This window comes from Notamacropus eugenii, chromosome 1, assembly GCF_028372415.1.
Source record: "Notamacropus eugenii isolate mMacEug1 chromosome 1, mMacEug1.pri_v2, whole genome shotgun sequence".
Taxonomy (NCBI): domain Eukaryota; kingdom Metazoa; phylum Chordata; class Mammalia; order Diprotodontia; family Macropodidae; genus Notamacropus; species Notamacropus eugenii.
Genome location: NC_092872.1, coordinates 363,345,679 through 363,363,035, shown reverse-complemented (window position 1 = coordinate 363,363,035; position 17,357 = coordinate 363,345,679). Strand labels below are relative to the sequence as shown.

The following is a 17,357-nucleotide window of genomic DNA, read 5'->3' as shown; positions in this document are numbered from 1 at the left end:
GGGAGAACATGAGAAGAGGCTAACATTAAGCATGAAGGAGGATTAGATTTATTCTGTCGTAGAGGGTAGAACTTGAGCCAATGAGTGTAAATTACAGGGAGGGAGATGTTGATTCAGAAAAACTCTCCAAAAATGAGACTCATCTAAAGGGGGAGTGGTCTATCTCCTAAAGTAATGAGCTCTCTAATAGTAGAAATCTTCATTTAGAGACTGGATAATTACCAATTACCTTGGAGGAAGGTATAAAGGTGAGTTGTGTTGTATGGTCCTCTGGATAGGTTGGAATATTTGACCTATAAAGTCCCCTCCCAGCTTTGTGAATCTAGAAACATCTAGAAACAAAGCTTCCTCAAAGAATAAGACACTGCTTGAGGGATAATTGAGTTTCAGGAAATATGCTTGATGTAAATATCTGTGGTGAAAAATCATATCTATAATGCCAAGTAACTGACAAAACCCACAAATATCTTATGTGCACTTTTTACATAATGAATAACAACTTACTTTCTATGTAAAATCTACTTGTTTCTAAAATCAATACCAGCAGAAATAACCTTAATTATGGAGCAGCCTTCATTCTTCAACCAGAAAATTCCTTCTAAATTAGCAATTGCTGTGCTGGGCCTGTTCTGACATGTTCTTAATTTATTTTCTGTTTATTGAAAATAAAGGTCATGGCCCTTCCTTATTAGAAGAGCTTAACATACTTAAAATGTACTTTCATTGATGGAATTTTAAGAACACATAGAAATTATCCACTAGAGAAAAAAAGAAGAAACGAAAACAAAATGAATCTTGTTCCTTGTCTCAAAAGCATTTTTGTGATACTAAGAAAGGTGTTATGGACAAAAGGGCAAATTTTTGAGCTAGGAAAATCTATGTTTCTTCTCTTACCTCTGGCTCATACTAGTTGTGTGACTCTGAGCAAGTCACAACCTCTGAGTGTTCCAGGCAACTCTAATTAGACAGCTGCTGATTTACAAGCGTGGAGTTCTCTCTCTAAAACTAAGGTTTTTATCCTCCCCCCCAAAAAAGTTGGTTTCTTTTCCTTTTTTTTTTTTTTTAAAGAATGTCAGTGGGGACAAAGAAGAAAAGACTCAGGGTGAATGTGGCAGCTGTATTCAAGTATTTTAAAGGTTTTTAAGTGGAAGGCAGATCGGACTTGTCTGATTGGCCTCAGAGGGCAGAATTGGGAACAATTGGTAGAAATTAAAAAGAGGAAAATTTATGTCTGATGTCAGAAAAAAACTTCTCAACAATCAGAGCTTATCCCTCAAACAGAATGGGTTACTTAGAGGGGGTATGTTTCCCATACATCTGAACTCATCAAGCAAAGGAAGAGATGAGTGGGGATTCCTTCTGAATATGGATTAGACTAGATCCTTACTGAGCTACCTTCAAAGTCAAAAAATTGTGTGACAACAGTCATCAGCTAGATAAAACCATTCAGTTGGATAACAAAGGGATTAACCATAGTTTGGATGGATGACCTGAAGCCTCCCATTCAGAGCTAACCTAGTGATTTACTAACTGTTGCTGGATTGTTGACTAAGACATATACCTACATTATTCCACTTACCTGCAAGCGCTGGAGTTGAGCCTGCTTACTGGGGAGGTCTCGCTGAAATTCCTTCTCTGCTTCTGCTCTGATGTGGATATCTGCCAACCTCTTCTGCAGTGGTTCAAATGCAGTATCAAAATCATTGTGCTGAGAGAGTGCGCCCTAGAGAGACAGCGACACACACCATGAAAATTGAGCCATTTCTTCAACTGGACCCATTCACAAGAGCCATGTCCAGTACAAATAAGGAATGGCATGAGTTCCTCAAATATTTGACATAATGTCACAAGGAAAAGGGAAAACACTTGTTCTGTGTAGTTCTCTTTTACATATTGTATTTATTTCTGTGTATATATTAAGTTTCCATGGTAGTATATGAGCTCCTTGAGGACAGTGACTATGGTTTTTTTCCCCTTTAATCTCTGCGTCCCCATTGTCTAGAACAGTGCCTTGTACATTGTAGGTACCAAATAAAGGAATCATAATTAAAGGTGGTAAGCAATAGAATGGACTGCCTTTATTACCGGAAGCTCACAGTAACAATCAGCTATTAAGCATTTATTATACATCACTATGTGCCAGGCACTGCGTGCTAATTGTCAGCAATGCAAAGAAAGGCAAAAGACAGGCCCTCCTCTCAAGGAAGTCACAGTGTAATGTGAGAGACAACATGCGAACAACCATGAACAAATATTGCGTAAGATAAACTGAAAATAATCAGCCGAGAGAAGGCACCAGAATTAAGAGGAACTGGGAAAGGCTTCCTGCAGGAGGTGAGATTTTGGCTGGGACTTGAAGGAAGGCAGGAGGTAGAGAAGACAGAAAACACTGTAAGTAAAAATCATTTAGAACTAAAAGGACTTTAGAGAAACAGTAGATGTGAGGCCTGTCAGAGATACTTAAGAAAGGATGTTCCTGCAGGAGGGAGTTGAAGTAGATGACTCCTAAATTTCTATTCAACTGTGAGGTTCTCTGACTTCTTGGGTCCTTGCATCCTTGATTTTACACCACGGCCAAGGAATTTATCACTGGATTGGAACTGAGTCCTTAGCATGAGGTAATACTCACTTGCAATTTGCTATTTCTTTGCAAGAGATTTTTATGCAGCAGGTCTCTCTCCCTGATAATGTTGTCTACCTCTTCCAGGAAAGACTGTGCTCTTTCCTCACCAAAGATGCTGATCAGCAAATCCTTCTTCAATTTTAACATGATCAGTTGTTCCTTCAGGCGTGAGCTTTCAGCCAATGCTGCCTAAAAAACAAATCTCTGATTAGCCATTACAGAATTTAAAGGTACAAAAAAATTGTTAAAAAGAAATCCCTTCATAATTATTCAGGTCACTGAGGATCCAGTTAGTTTAAGCTTCCAGAAACAGAGATCTCCCACAGAAATTGAAGCCCGGTGTAGTAAGGGGAAGTTGGGATACTCATGGCTTTCAAAAAGCTCTCAACATTATTTTCATATGATTTTTCCTACCAGATTTTTGTACCAAGCATATTTCTTTGGAGACCAGTCTCCATCCAAGCTGCTTTCTCTTTTTTCTGGAATATTTGTTTGTCTTTTTCCTCCTACATGTAACAGAATCCTTTAAAGGAGCACCATCCTAATGTGATTCTGAGTTCAAACTTGGGTCATCAGCATAAGACTCCTCATTACTGGAGAGGAGGATGATTCTAAACTGTGTGCCTGAATAGATGAGCTCTCCCCCAGGAGTGAGATAGCTCAGCTCACCTAAGAGAAAGGAAGACCCCACCCTTATCCAAGGGGAAAGTCCCTGAAGTCTCTAGGGAGAAAACCTAGAAGTCAGGGATATATTTGAGGCACTGGATCCCCTACTTGATAGGTGTCAAACACTCTGTCCCATATGGTCTATGGTCTTATGTTCCCGAGTACAGCCCAGAGCAAATTAAAATTTGGAAATATTTAATAAAATAATTAAAAACACAATAGAACATAGATAATGCTAATATGTTGTTTTTAGATGAATTTGCAGGATTATGTGGTTTGAGTTTGATACCATTGCTCTACCTATCTGCTTCTTCCCAAATTCTTTTTTCTCTTTCTTTTCCAAGTTTCTCTCTGAAGGTATGTGGAAGCTACATGTGTCATACCTCAAAGCAAGAAGGAAGAAGAATGTCTTTCTTTTCCCAACTTTCATGTACATTGGAGGGGCCCCCACTCCCACGCATGCAATATGGGGTCCTTATTCTTCCACTAGTGAGGAGAGTCTTATATACAAACGATGCAAAGGCTATTCTATTCTAATCAAAAGTGCAGCTGGAATTTACAAAGCACATTGCAAAGAACTGTATGTATTATTTCATATCAGTCTCACAAAACAGTCCTGGGAGGTAGGTACTACAGGCATTGGACATTATTTTGAGTCAAATTAGCCTTCTATCTTTTCCTCACATATGATACATTTCTTCTTTTTGTCATCCTCTGTGCCTGGAATGCACTCCCTTCCTCATTTCTGCCTCAAGAAAACCCTTTCTTCTTTTAAGATTCAAGTATCCCCTTCTACCTGATTTTTCCTCGTAACCGCTTGCACTTTCCACCTCAAACTATCTAAGATTTAACTAAGTATTTATTCTCTTTATGTCCATTCATTTATACATATATATGTCTTCTGCTTTACAATGTAAACTTCTTCTTTTTTTTTTTTTTTGGAACTCAAAACTTTTTTTTAATATTAAAAAGATTGTTTTAACATGTAATTGGAGGAAAAAATGAAATATAAATAAAAAGATTTACAAGATCTGATGCAGAATGAAGCAGAGGCAACAAATATACATAAAACATTATAATAAAATAGAAGAAGCAAAACAATCAAAAGTGAATGCTCCAAAGTTAAAAAGCATAAGCATGGTCCCAAAAAAGAAATATGCCACTCCTCTGCAGAGATGGGAAGTCACAGTTGTGGCACACTGCATATATTATCAGACATCTTAATATACTGATTCGTTTTGCTTTTTTTTCCCCTCTTCTTCCACTTTTTAAACAATTATTTTTTACATGTCTCTGACAGAAGGAGCAGAAGGGATACTGGGAGAAAATCGTTCAATAGCACGCAGCTTGACTTTATCCATATCTTTCAGAACATCCATCATGCTGGGAACATCTTTGGTTCTCTGGTTTTCTGCACATTTGCTAGAGTTGGTCTTATTTGCAACATGGTGCTCTTTTCTTGAACTGCCTGAATCACTGATATTAGATCCTGATAGAGGAGGTAGAGATGGTGGAAGAGGTGGAGGAGGGGGTGGATGAACCACTGAAGTTGAAAAACATTCTGGTACAGGGGAAGGTGAAGAAGTCATTGGTGGTAGTGGTCCCAAATTATCAGGCATATCATAAGATTTCGAGGAATCAAAAGTAGACCTGTTTTCTGTTTCTTGCATTCCAACAATTGCAGCAATCTGGGAACGAAGAATAGATAGCTCATCTTCAAGGGCAGCTATTTTTTTAATTGCTGCTTCAGTAACAGGAAGATCATTTATTTGCTTTCTTTGTCTTGAAACAGGAATTAAAGATGGAGGCATTAGATTGAAAAATTCATCTTTGTCCTCATAATTTTTCCATATACAATTTCTAAATTTGGCATATCTGACTTCATCATTTGCCACACACAGGATATCAGCAAATGATGGAACCATGGGGGTCAGAGCAGATCCATATTGATCATAGTCTAAGGAGTTCAAGTATTGGAATTGCTCAAAATTAGGCCTTGGACAAGGTCCTAAAGGAAGAATTTTCCCAATGCTACGAACAATACTTCGAGTTGATCCATATTCCTTATTTTCCCAAATTGCTGAAATAGCGGACCATAACTGGTACAAATCAGCTCTTGAAAAGAGATTTGAAGGTAAATGGGTCACTATAACTCGAACAATACTTCGACCATTTGCATGAGCTTTCCATGTTGGTGTAAACTGTTCTATGGGGATGCCAAAATATTCCAAGAGCTGCCTGAGCAGATTCAACATGAGAGACATTGACACTCTCGCTCCGCTCGGGCCCTCTAGAGGCCGCCGGGAGCCTGGGGCTTGCACTCGCGTCAACCGTCCAGCCTCGAGTCCGTCCTCCGACCCACACAATGTAAACTTCTTGAAAATTCTTTGTAGTTGTATCCTCAGTGCCTAGCACAGGGCCTGGCACGTTCCAATAAATAATTGCTTAATTATTTGCCTAATAAATTACTTAACTGATTAACAGTTCAAAGTCCCACAGGTTGTGAATGGCAAGGTCAAGACGCAAATATTTATAAAGCATTTAGCACAGTGCCTGGCATGTAGTAGGGGCTATCTAAATGCTTGCTGCCTTCTCTTTCCACTCCTCCCCATCCTGATTCTATAAAAAATATTTCCAAAAGGGAGAGAAAAGGAATAAGTATTTATATAGTACCTACTATGTGCCAGGCACTGTGCTAAACTCTTTACAAAATATAGTCTTATTTGATCTTCACAACAATCCTGTAAGGATGGTACTTGTTTCCATCTTTCAGTTGAGGAAACTGAGGCAAACAGGTTGAGTGACTTCCTAAGGGTCACACAGCTAGGAAGTATCTGAGGATAGATTTAACTTGATTTTTCTTGACTCCAGACCCAGTGTTGTATACACTGCAACACTAAGCTGTTTCTAAGAATTAGTCTGTATGGTTACTCCTTTCATCAACACAGAGAGTAGCCCCAACCAACCATGGCACAAGGCTCATAAGATGCTGTGGTCAAATAACTTGGTGCCATTCCAAACCTATCTTGGTTGCTCCTCGTACAACCAATACAGTCTATATCCCCAGTTCCTAGCACAGTTCCTGACAAAGAGTAGGAGCTTAATGATTGCTGATTGCTTTTTCTGATCAGCCTTCGAAGCCTTCCCAGACAGGCAGAATTAGCCAGGGTTTATAGTTTACCAGCATAGCTAGTGACTCAAGGTCATCTGTACCTTGTGGTCAGATATTAGAGGAGGAGTTATGGACTCAAAGGATTTGAAGAAGGAAAATTTTAGTGTAGTCAAGGAATATTTCATGGAGGAGTGGAATTTGGGGTAGGAATTGAGTCTTTCCTGGGCACAATTCTCCTGTCTCTCGCATTTCTAATCATGTGCCCACTTTGCATCTATCATATTTATGGTTACCTACATATCATATTCCCTTTCTAGACTGAAAGTTGCATGAGGCCAGGGACTTACCTCTACCAAGTTTAGTTAGTTAGTTAGCACCTCCTCTAGCACTGAGCAAAGTGCATACTCTATATACAGGAGGTGCTGGATATAACTGTGGAATTGAAGAGTTAGCCCTTAATAAATACATTCTCCCTCTACTGCTGCTGGAGGAGCCAGCTGCCACCATGAAGGACACTGTACCTATCAGAACCAGGAAGTTCATGACAAACAGACATCTTCAGCATAAACAGATGGTTATAGATGTCCACAGTGTCCAAGACTGAAATTTGAAACTGGCCAAGATGTACAAGACAACTCCAGGCATCATTTTGACTTTGGATTCAGAACCCATTTTAATGATGGGAAAACAACAGGGTTTGGCATGATTTATGATTCCCTTGACTATGCAAATAAAAATGAACCAAAGCACAGACTTGCAAGGCATGGCCTGTATGAGAGGAAAAAGACATCAGGAAAATACTGAAAGGAACACAAGAAGAGAATGAGGAAAGTCAGGGGTACTGATAAGGCAAAAGTCAGTTCTGGCAGAAAGACAGAACTAAAGGCATTATGGATGTTGTTTATCTGTGAAGATAATTTTTCATGTAAAAACTTCAAAAATAAATAAATAAACAAATGAACGAACAAATAAATAAATAAACGCATTCTAATGTGACTGTACTGACCATATACAACCTAACTGTTGAAACTAGAACTCGTGTGAAATTAAATTTCCTACTAGAGTAAATGTAGTTTAGGGGAAAATACTGACATACAGAAGTTTGTCTCTGTATTACCTAGCTAAGTGGTAAAATGGATAGAGTGCTAGGACTGGAGTAAGGAGTTCAAATCCAGTGTTAGACATTTACTAACTTGTATGACCCTGGGCAAGTCACTTAACCTCTGTCTGCTTCCTGAACTGTAAAATAGGGATAACAACACTTACCTCCCAGGGTCATTGGGAAGATCAAATGAGATATTTGTAAAAAGCACTTAGCATGATACTTGGCCCATAGTAGGCACTTAATAAATACATTTTCCCCTCATCCTTCCCTTTCCATTCTTTCTCCTTTAGGAGTAATCCTCCAGTGTGGCTAGCTCAGCCTTTCAGTCCCAATTCTATGAATCTTTTGGCCCTCTTAGATCTACAAGCTCATCTTCAGCAAGGAATTGATGCATTCAGCTGTGGTCTGAAGTTTGGCTTTAGAACATATATTTACCCCAAGGGTGAAGGTTTATCCAATTAGCAAATCATGTACAAACATAAATTTAAAAAAAAAATGATTATTCTCTTTACTTGAAATCTGGATAAATGAAAATTGTTTTCTTTGAAGATTTAGTCATTGTTTCAAAGTAACACTTGAAAGATAGCATCTCTTACTTTAGACTTGTTGAAAAAATATACACCTATGAGAGCTTTGAGGGAACCTTAGAATTACAGAATATGAGAAATGGAAGAAGTTTTAAAGATTATCCTCATCATCATAAATTATGCATATTTATGAAGTATTTTGATATTTGCAAAGTACTTTATATACATTATATCTCATTTGAGTCTCAAAAAGATCTTGTGAAATGGTACTACAGGCATATCCTTTCCCAAAATAGGCAGTTGGTTACCAGAAGGGAGAGACATCAGAGAATCATAGTAAAGTTGGAAGGGACTTTAGCGATCGCTTAATCTAATCCCCTTCTTTTACAGTTAGTGAAGCTGAGACTTAGAGAAGGGAAATGATCGGCCCAAAGTCTCAAGTCCACATTATTTCCCTCTGTGATTACATTCATGGATGATAATTGCCCCAGTTTAATATACCATCCAGATAATATGTGGATTTTAACAGAGGTTGTCAGTGTCACAGTTCAAACAATGATGAGGTGTGTTGCACTCAGAATTATACAATTGCAATTGGATAAAAGCCTTTAGAGGTCATCTAGTATAATCTATATTTTAGGTGAGGTAGAAGGAAAGACATAAGTATTTATTACACGCTCACTGTGTGCCAAACACTATGATAAGTGATTTAGAAAAAATGCTTCGTTCTATCCTTACAACAACCCTAGGAGGAAGGTGCTATTATTATCCTGATTTTAGAGTTGAGAAAACTGAAGCAAACAAAAATCAAGTACCTTTCCCAGGGCCACATGCCTATAAGTGTCTGAGGTGGGATTTGAACTTAGGTTTTCCTGGACTCCAGGTCCTGTGATCTATCTAGTGCACCACCTAGCTGCCTCTGTGGGTCTCTGTGCTCTACAAATCATATGAACTCAGATAACCACCTATTATGCCTATGTCCAGGATGATAGCAAGGAGGACTTTATTTATTAGGAATGAAAAATTGCTTATCTGTCACTCACAATGAGCTGCCTCATATGTATTTCCTTCCAATGCAAATTAAAGGAATCGAGTACAGCCTTGCTCCCATGAAACCATCCTATTTACCTCAATCTGTGGCAGAAAGGTATGTATCGATGGGAGATCTGGGAGACTGTTGGTGATAGCCAAGAGTCTTTGAGCCAATGCCTTCCACAGCTGGAACTCCTGAACTGGGTGCTGAAAGTACTGCCACAGGTCTGTCCCAGAACGGTTTCTTAGTTTAGAAGACTTTTCTTTAACTCTGTAAAGATCAAAAGAAAATATAGAATGTTTTAGAAGGATGGCATCATTCACATAGCATTACTGGGGCTCTTAAGGAAATAGGGAGGGTGATCAGGCTGAAAATCCTTCACCATTCTCCTCCTGGACTCCAAGGAAGTGTGCCTAGTCTGATAAGACCAAACTTTGACTGACAATTTAACTTCTCCTATTCTAAGGGAAGGTGGGGGCAGCTGAAGCTGTGGGAAGAGTGGGGTTCAGGAAACAAATGTGCAGCCAAAAAACAAGAATGCAAGTCCCAAGGTGAACAAGGAAGGGCAGCCTCTGAGACTAGCAGCTACATAAGGGGGCTGAAATGACTCCCTTAGAGAACTGTGTGGGGAGAGTAGTCGGTCCTCTGGACTGGACTCTAGGATAGGGGTTGCATGATCAAACTATGCAAAAACAATGCAGAACTGGATTCCTGGAACACTCTGGGCTGCTGAGAGCAGAGCTAGGGATTTCTTAGCCCCTTTCTCCCCTTTTTGGGAGAGCCTGTTTTCCGAAACTCCATTTCCTAAGAATTTATTTACTTCCCCTGTTTACTTCTGTCTTGTTAGTATGACAAACATGATAAACCCCTGCATTGCTTTTCACCTGTGCTTATTCACAAATGGTGGCATAGAGAGATGGTAGTTGGGGAGTACACAGGAGGACAGACTTTACAGCTGTGATGCATATATCACACCTAAGAAATTCTCTAGTTTTGGGCTTGAGTTACAAAAAGATAATCATTGATTCATTTTTAAAAATACCTTCCCAGGATAGATGCAGAAACTTAGACCCAGATTTTTCTGGGAAAATGGTCATCTATTTTTGTCTGCAGGATGTTATGATGAGCCGTCTGGCCTTGGGAGGTGGGGTTTTGGCCAGTTCCCTTCTCATTGCTTTTCCGAGGTTGATTTGAAAGGAAGCCAGAAGAAGGGAGTGATTGAGAATGAGTAGTGCTACTCCCCCCCATTCCCCTTAAGGGTAAGGGGAAATATGAGGGAGTAATGATCTTACTAATCCAGCACGGCCTATGGCTAAATTAACTTTCACCAGAAGGACAGTAAGACAACATTCTCTATGGGTGACTTCTGCACTTCTCTCAAAGCAGGAAGTCAATTCTCTTCCTTCCAAGCTGGAAGCCAATTCTGCACCTTCAGAATAGGCTATCAGTCAGCTACTTAAAAGTCTAATTGTTGATTTTTTAGCTCCCTGAAATTGCCTTGCTTCCCAGTCTGATGTTTGCGCTGCTCAGTGGTAAGCTCCAAATTGCGCACTAGGAATAAAGCCAAAGAAAAAGCTGAATGGCTAGTCCAAGCCAAGGAACTCAGCACCACCTGTTGTACATATATCAGCACTTGAAATCTGAGGAAGTCAATGAACATAAGGCAGTTTTGAGGTGCCTCCCATTTTCTAAAATGAAAACAACAAGAACACTCTTAATAGAAATGTTGAAGGCAAGCTGAGACATGTTGCAGGGACTTTTCAGACACAGTACTGGTGACATTCAATCTGAAATGCTTTTAATTACAACTTCATGCTTTTATAAAAACTGCAGAAAGTAGATTTAAGAAAAAAAAACCAAGAGAGACAGGTCACATAGGTTGTAGCTCTATTTACTGTGAATGAATGGATGGATGGATGAATAGATGAATGGAAAGAGTGAAAAAGACAGAGGAATAGACAGAGACACACAAGGAAACAAAGACAGAGATGAGAAGATATTTATTAAATACTTATAATATGTGAGACACTATGCTAAAAATAAAGGTTCCAGAATAGAAACCTGAGTATTCCCTGACAACATGCAAGGGGACCATAGACCCAATTTCTTAGGAGAAGGAAATGAGAAAAGGAAATGAAATTTCTTACAGTATGGGAGGCAACAGACTTAGGAGAATTATACTCCCTTTGTGTGAAGCAAAACAGAGCCTGAGAAGGAGAATTCATAAAGGTGGAAAGGAAGTAGGGAGAAGTTCTCAAACTTTTACTCTGAACACCTGAAAGCCACAACTTGTTGTTTAACTCATATGGGCTAATCAATGAGCTCAATGCACTCAATTTTCCCAACCATAAAATCAGGAATAATATACTGATTACCAAGAGGCAGAGGGACACAGAGAAAGATCTTGATTAAGTACAGGGTAGTAAGGGGTAGGGGTATAATCTTGATGATCTGGTGAGATGACACAGTGAGGTACCATCAGGGTTGTAACAAATAACTTCTTCACCTCACACTAGGGAACTCCATCCATATTGATACTCAAGTACCTTAACTTCCCAGATCCTCAATTTACTCATTTCCCATAACCTACTCCTCACACATGGAGATGGTCATACCCTTGATCTTGCACCCATTTCATTATGAACTCTGAAATTCCTTCATTTAATCATAATCTTTTATTATTCCATTTCCCCACTCTACCTTATAATGCCTAAATCTGTTCTTCATGCTCCTTATGACTTCCAATCCCACTGCCCCTGAGTCCTTTCACAAGACATCTCTGAACTGCATGCAGTTTCTTATCTTCCCTATCTTGATCCCTTTGGGACACAGTCCAACTCTACACTCTTCTCTATACTAGAGTCCCTTACCCCCTAATCATATCACTTTGCCAAGCCTCTACCACCTACTGCCTTCATTTCTATTCATGTGCTGTTGAATGAAACTGAAGAAATTCATAAAGCTGTGCTGACGGGGTCCACTACAAGTTTATGTTACATGAGCTCAACTGAGCCCTCACTGCAGCAAGGCAACCCTTTTATACATCTCACTAATCGAGCCACTATCCCACTCACCAAAATGATTTTTACAAAACTTTTTATCCCTTTGACCTCTATGGCAACCCCTCCCACCACCATCTTAGCAGAGTGTCTGTCTCTTACTTCACTGAAAAAAATTAAGGCCATTCCCTGAGAGGTCCTTCTTATTACCTCCTCTTTATATCACATCACTCAGATGTCTCCTCCTGAGAGGCGTCTTTTCTCCTTACCAAGGCTAGCTAGCCCCTGTCTTGGCCTGTACCACGGCTAGCTAGCCCCTGTCTTGGCCTGTACCACACATACCATTTCCCACTTTCTCTAGTAGATTTCTCCCTCAATCATCCCTACTGTCTCATGAATCTTCAATTGCTTCTTCTCTATTGGCTGCTTCCAGCTGCCTGCAAACACTCTTATGTTTCCCTCATTGTTAAAAAAACTTCACATCCATCCCTACTACTTATTATTTTATGTCTCTCCTTCCTTTTATGGTTAAAGTCCTTGAGATATCTGACTATAAGTGGTACCTTCACTTCTTCTCTCCCAGCTCTATTCCAGACCCTACTGGTTAGCTTCTGCCTCCAACATTCAAATGAAATTGCTCTCTCCAAAGTCACCAATGATCTCACATGTGCCAAACCTGGTCTTTTTTCAAGCCTTATCATTCTTGACCTCTCTACAGCCTTCAGCACTGTCAATCAAACACTTTTCCTTGATAGTCTCTTCTCCCTAGGTTTCCTTGACACTGCTTTCTCCTGGTTCTCTTTCTAACATCTTTGTCTTTATTTCATCCAAGTCATGGCTGCTAACTATAAATGTTACCCAAGGCTCTTTCCTGGGCTTTCTTCTCTTCTTATTCTCTATTCTCTTGCTTTGTGATCTCATCAGTGAATCCATGGATTCATTTATTATCTCTATGCTGATAATTCAAACACTTTATCTAATCCTGGGGGGTGGAGACAAGATGGTGGAGTAAAAGTAGGGACTTGCTTGAGCTCTCCCCCCAAACCCCTCCAAATACCTGTAAAAAAACTCTAAACAAATTATGGAACTACAGAACCACAGAATGACAGAGTGAAACAAATCTGCAGCCTAAGACAACCTGGCAGGGCAAGAGGAAGGGTATATCACACTGGACTAGGAGTGGAACTCAGTCTGGCATGGACTGTACTGGCACAGACAGAGCCAGAGCAGGCCTCAGAGGGACTGAATCACTGGCAGCTGTGGCAGTTTCCAGACTTCTCAACCCACAAACACCAAAGACAGCATAGAATGTCAGTGGGAAAACACTGTGAGATGAGGGTAAAAGAAGACCGCAGTCTGACTGGGGTTGAGCCCCAGTCTCAAGGTGGGTGAGGTGGCTGTTGTAGCAGTAGCAGCAGCAACAACAACAACAACACAGCAGCAACAACTGTTTCTAGAGCTCTGGGTCCACAGGTGGCGAGGGACTGAGCAGCTGGTATAAAACCCCTGAAGTCTGGGCCAATATACCCTCCCCCATGCCCACTCCCACTGCAAGCAGAGTCTTACCTTGACAAAGAGTTAGAAAGTCAAGTATTTGGCTGGGAAGATGAGCAAATAGCATAAAAAAAACTCAGACTATAGAGTCTCACTTTGGTGAGAAGGAAGATCAAAACGTACAACCAGAAAAAGACAACAAAGTCAAAGGTCCTACATCAAAAGCCTCCAAGAAAAATATGAATTGGTCTCAGGCCATGGAAGAGCTCAAAAGGATTTTGAAAATCAAGTAAGAAGTAGAGGAAAAATTGGGAAGAGAAATGAGAGTGATGCAAGAAAATCATGAAAAACAAGTCAACAACTTGCTAAAGGAAACCCCTCAAAATAGCAAAGAAAATAACACCTTAAAAAATAGACTAACTCAAATGGCAAAAGAGATCCAAAAAGTCAATGGGAAGAAGAATACCTTAAAAAGGAGAATTGGTCATATTGAAAAGGAGGTCCAAAAGTTCACTGAATAAAATAATCCCTTCAAAATTAGATTGGAGCAAATGGAAGTTAATGATTTTATGAGAAATAAAGAAAATATAAAACAGAACCAAGAGAATGAAAAAATAGAAGACAACGTGAAAATATCTCATTGTAAAAACCACTGACCTGGAAAATAGATCCAGCAAGATAATATAAAAAAAATTGGACTACCATGGTCAGAAAAAGAGCCTAGAGATCATCTTTCAAGAAATTATCAAGGAAAACTGCCCTGATATTCTAGAACGAGAGGGTAAAATAGAAGTTGAAAGAATCCACTGATCACTTTTTGAAAGAGATTCCAAAAGGAAAACTCTTAGCAATATTGTAGCCAAATTTCATAGTTCCCAGGTCAAGCAGAAAATATTTCAAGCAGTCAGAAAGAAATAATTCAAGTATTGTGGAAATACAATCAGGATACACAAGATCTAACTAATTCTACATTAAGGGATTGAAGGGTTTGGAATATGATATTCCAGAAGGTAGAGGAGCTAGGATTAAAAACAAGAATCATCTATCCAGCAAAACTGAGTATTAATACTGCAGGGGGAGAAATAGAGTGTCAATGAAATAGAAGACTTCCATGCATTCTTGTTAAAAAGACAAGAGCTGAATAGAAAATTTGACTTTGAAATACAAGAATCAAGAGAAGCATGAAAAGGTAAACAGGAAAGAGAAATCATAAGGGACTTATTAAAGTTGAACTGTTTACATTCCTACATGGAAAGAAAATATTTTTAACTCATGAGACCTTGCTTTATATTAGGGTAGTTGAAAGAAATATGGATAGATAAATAGACAGACAGACAGAGAGACAAAGAGACAGACAGACAGACAGACAGATAAATAGATAGATAGATAGACAGATAGATAGATAGATAGATGATAGATAGATAGATAGATGATAGACAGATAGATAGATAGATAGATAGATAGATAGATAGATAGATAGATAGATAGACAGACAGACAGATAGATGGCCCAGGGTGAGTTGAATATGAAAGGATCATATCTAAAAATAAAATTAAGGGGTGAAAGAGGAATATATTTGGGAGAAGGAGAAAGGAAGAGACAAAATTATCACACATAAAAGAGGCAAGTAAAAGGTTTCACAATGGAGGGGAAGAGAAGGGAGGTGAGAGGGAATGAGTGAACCTTACACTCACTGGATTTGGCTTAAGGAGGGAATAACATATATACTCAATTGGGTATCTTATCCCACAGAGAAGTAAAGGGAAAGGGGATGATGTGGGGTATGATAGAAGGGAGGGCAGTCTGGGAGAGAGGGTAGTCAGAAGCAAATACTTTTGAAAAGGGACAGGGTCAAAGGAGAAAACAGAATAAAAGGGGGGGGAGGGATAGGATGGAGGGAAATATAATTAGTCTTCTGCAACATGCCTATTATGAAAGTGTTTTGCATAGTTACACATATATAACCTGTGTTGAATTGCTTGCCTTCTTAATGAGGGTGGGTGAGGAGGGAAGAAGACAGAGAATTTGGAAGTCAAAGTTTTAAAAACAAATGTTAAAAATTGTTTTTATATGCAAATAGGAAATAAGATGTACAGGCAATGGGGTATAGAAATCTATCCTGCTCTACAAGAAAGGGGGAATTGGATAAGAGTTTCAGAAAGGGGTAATAAGAATTCATGCCATGCTGGGGCAAGGGAGAGGGGAAAGATGGGGAGAAAATTTGGAACTCAAAACCTTGTGGAAATGAATGTTGAAAACCAAAAATTAATTAATTAAATTTTAAAAATTCATTCAGTCCTAACCTTTCTCCTAATTTCTAGTCTCACATCTCCAAATGGATGTCTAATAGACATCTTAGCATGATTGAAAAATGGCTCATTATCTTTTCCTCCAAACCCTCTTCTTTTCTGAACTTCTCTGTTACTGTGAAGGGAACTACCATTCTCCTAGTTACCCAGGCTCAGAACTTAAATGTCTTCCATGACTCCTTCATTTTCCCATATCCAATCTGTTGTCAAGGTCTGTCAATTTTACCTCTGCAACACTTTATGTACATCCCCTTATCTCTGCCACCACCTTGGTCCAGGTGCTTATCCCCTCACATCTGGACTATTGCAATAATCTCTTGGTTGGCCTCCCTATCTCAAGTCTCTCATCACTCCAGTCCATCCTCCACTGAACTGTCAAATTCATCTTCCCAAAGTGTAGGTGTGAACATGTCATGTTCCTATTCAATTATTCTGATAGCTCCCTACTACTTTCAGAATCAAATAAATCCTCTTTAGGACTTTAAAGACCTGCATAATCTAGCCTCTTCCTCCCTTCCATTCTTACTCTGTGATCCAGTAACACTGGTGTCTGTGTTATTCCTTGTATACTCTATTTCCCAACTCCATATCATTGCCCTGGTGGTCCCCTATGCACGGTATTCTCTCCTTCTTTGCCCCTATCTTTGATTTCCTTGGCTTCCTTTAAGACTCATCTCAAGCACCACCTTCTACAGTAGCCTTTTCCCAGTTCCCCCAATGACTTGAGTCTCTAAGTTTACCTTGATTTTATTCTGTATATATGCACCTCTGTGTTACACACCTATTTACTTGGATGTCACCTCCCAGGTAGTATATAATCTCCATGAGGAAATAGGACATTTTTGTGTTTTTACCTTTCTTTTTACTCTCAGCACTTAGATCTACAGCCTGGTTCATATTAAGCACTAAATATTTGATGATTGATAGATACATAATAATAGCTCACACTTCTAGTACCTTAAGGTTTATAAATTTCTTTACTTATAACTACCCTACAAGATAGGTAATATAAGTATTATCATCCTTATTTTACAAATGAGGAAACTCAGGATCAACAATATAAAGTACTAATGCCCATTTATTTAATGGTTGAGGAAATTAAAGGTCAGAAAATGTAAGCAACTGGCCCAAGGTTACCAGCTAGGATAAGAGCCAGAATTGAAAACCAGGTCTGCTGAATGTAAGCCAGGACCTTTCTACTACATAAAAGCGCCTCAGCCTGCTCTTTGTCAGAACTTGGCTGCAACCCCAGATTCTTCTCTGAGGAGGCCCTCTTACTTTTTCCAATTCATAACATTGATTCTCCTGCTGGCTGAACCTTCTGCAACTCAAAGCCAAGAATCACACAACATTACCACTGGAAGGGTACTACTCCTTTATAAAAAGGTGTTCTATAGTATTGGGTGGTGCAGTGGATAAGAATGCTGGACCTGGACTCAGGATGATGAGTTCAAATCCCACCTCATACAGTCACTTGTTATGTGACCCT

General features: G+C 39.3%; 1 protein-coding gene and 2 pseudogenes across 3 annotated transcripts in view; 1 reads left to right on the top strand and 2 right to left on the bottom strand.

The window, feature by feature from the left end:
• The window catches only part of SYNE3 (spectrin repeat containing nuclear envelope family member 3), a 185,467-nt gene that overhangs the window by 58,481 nt on the left and 109,629 nt on the right, over positions 1-17,357 (bottom strand). For all 3 annotated transcript variants that reach the window (XM_072630318.1, XM_072630320.1, XM_072630319.1), the window contains exons 8-10: positions 9,162-9,336; positions 2,630-2,812; positions 1,580-1,723 (exon numbers count right to left, since the gene is read on the bottom strand). In XM_072630318.1, the coding sequence (XP_072486419.1) occupies positions 1,580-1,723; positions 2,630-2,812; positions 9,162-9,336 (502 nt within the window). The remainder of the gene's footprint in view (positions 1-1,579; positions 1,724-2,629; positions 2,813-9,161; positions 9,337-17,357) is intronic.
• LOC140518301 (mitochondrial fission regulator 2 pseudogene) lies at positions 4,480-5,654 on the bottom strand (annotated as a pseudogene).
• Positions 6,780-7,399, top strand: LOC140518302 (small ribosomal subunit protein eS24 pseudogene; annotated as a pseudogene).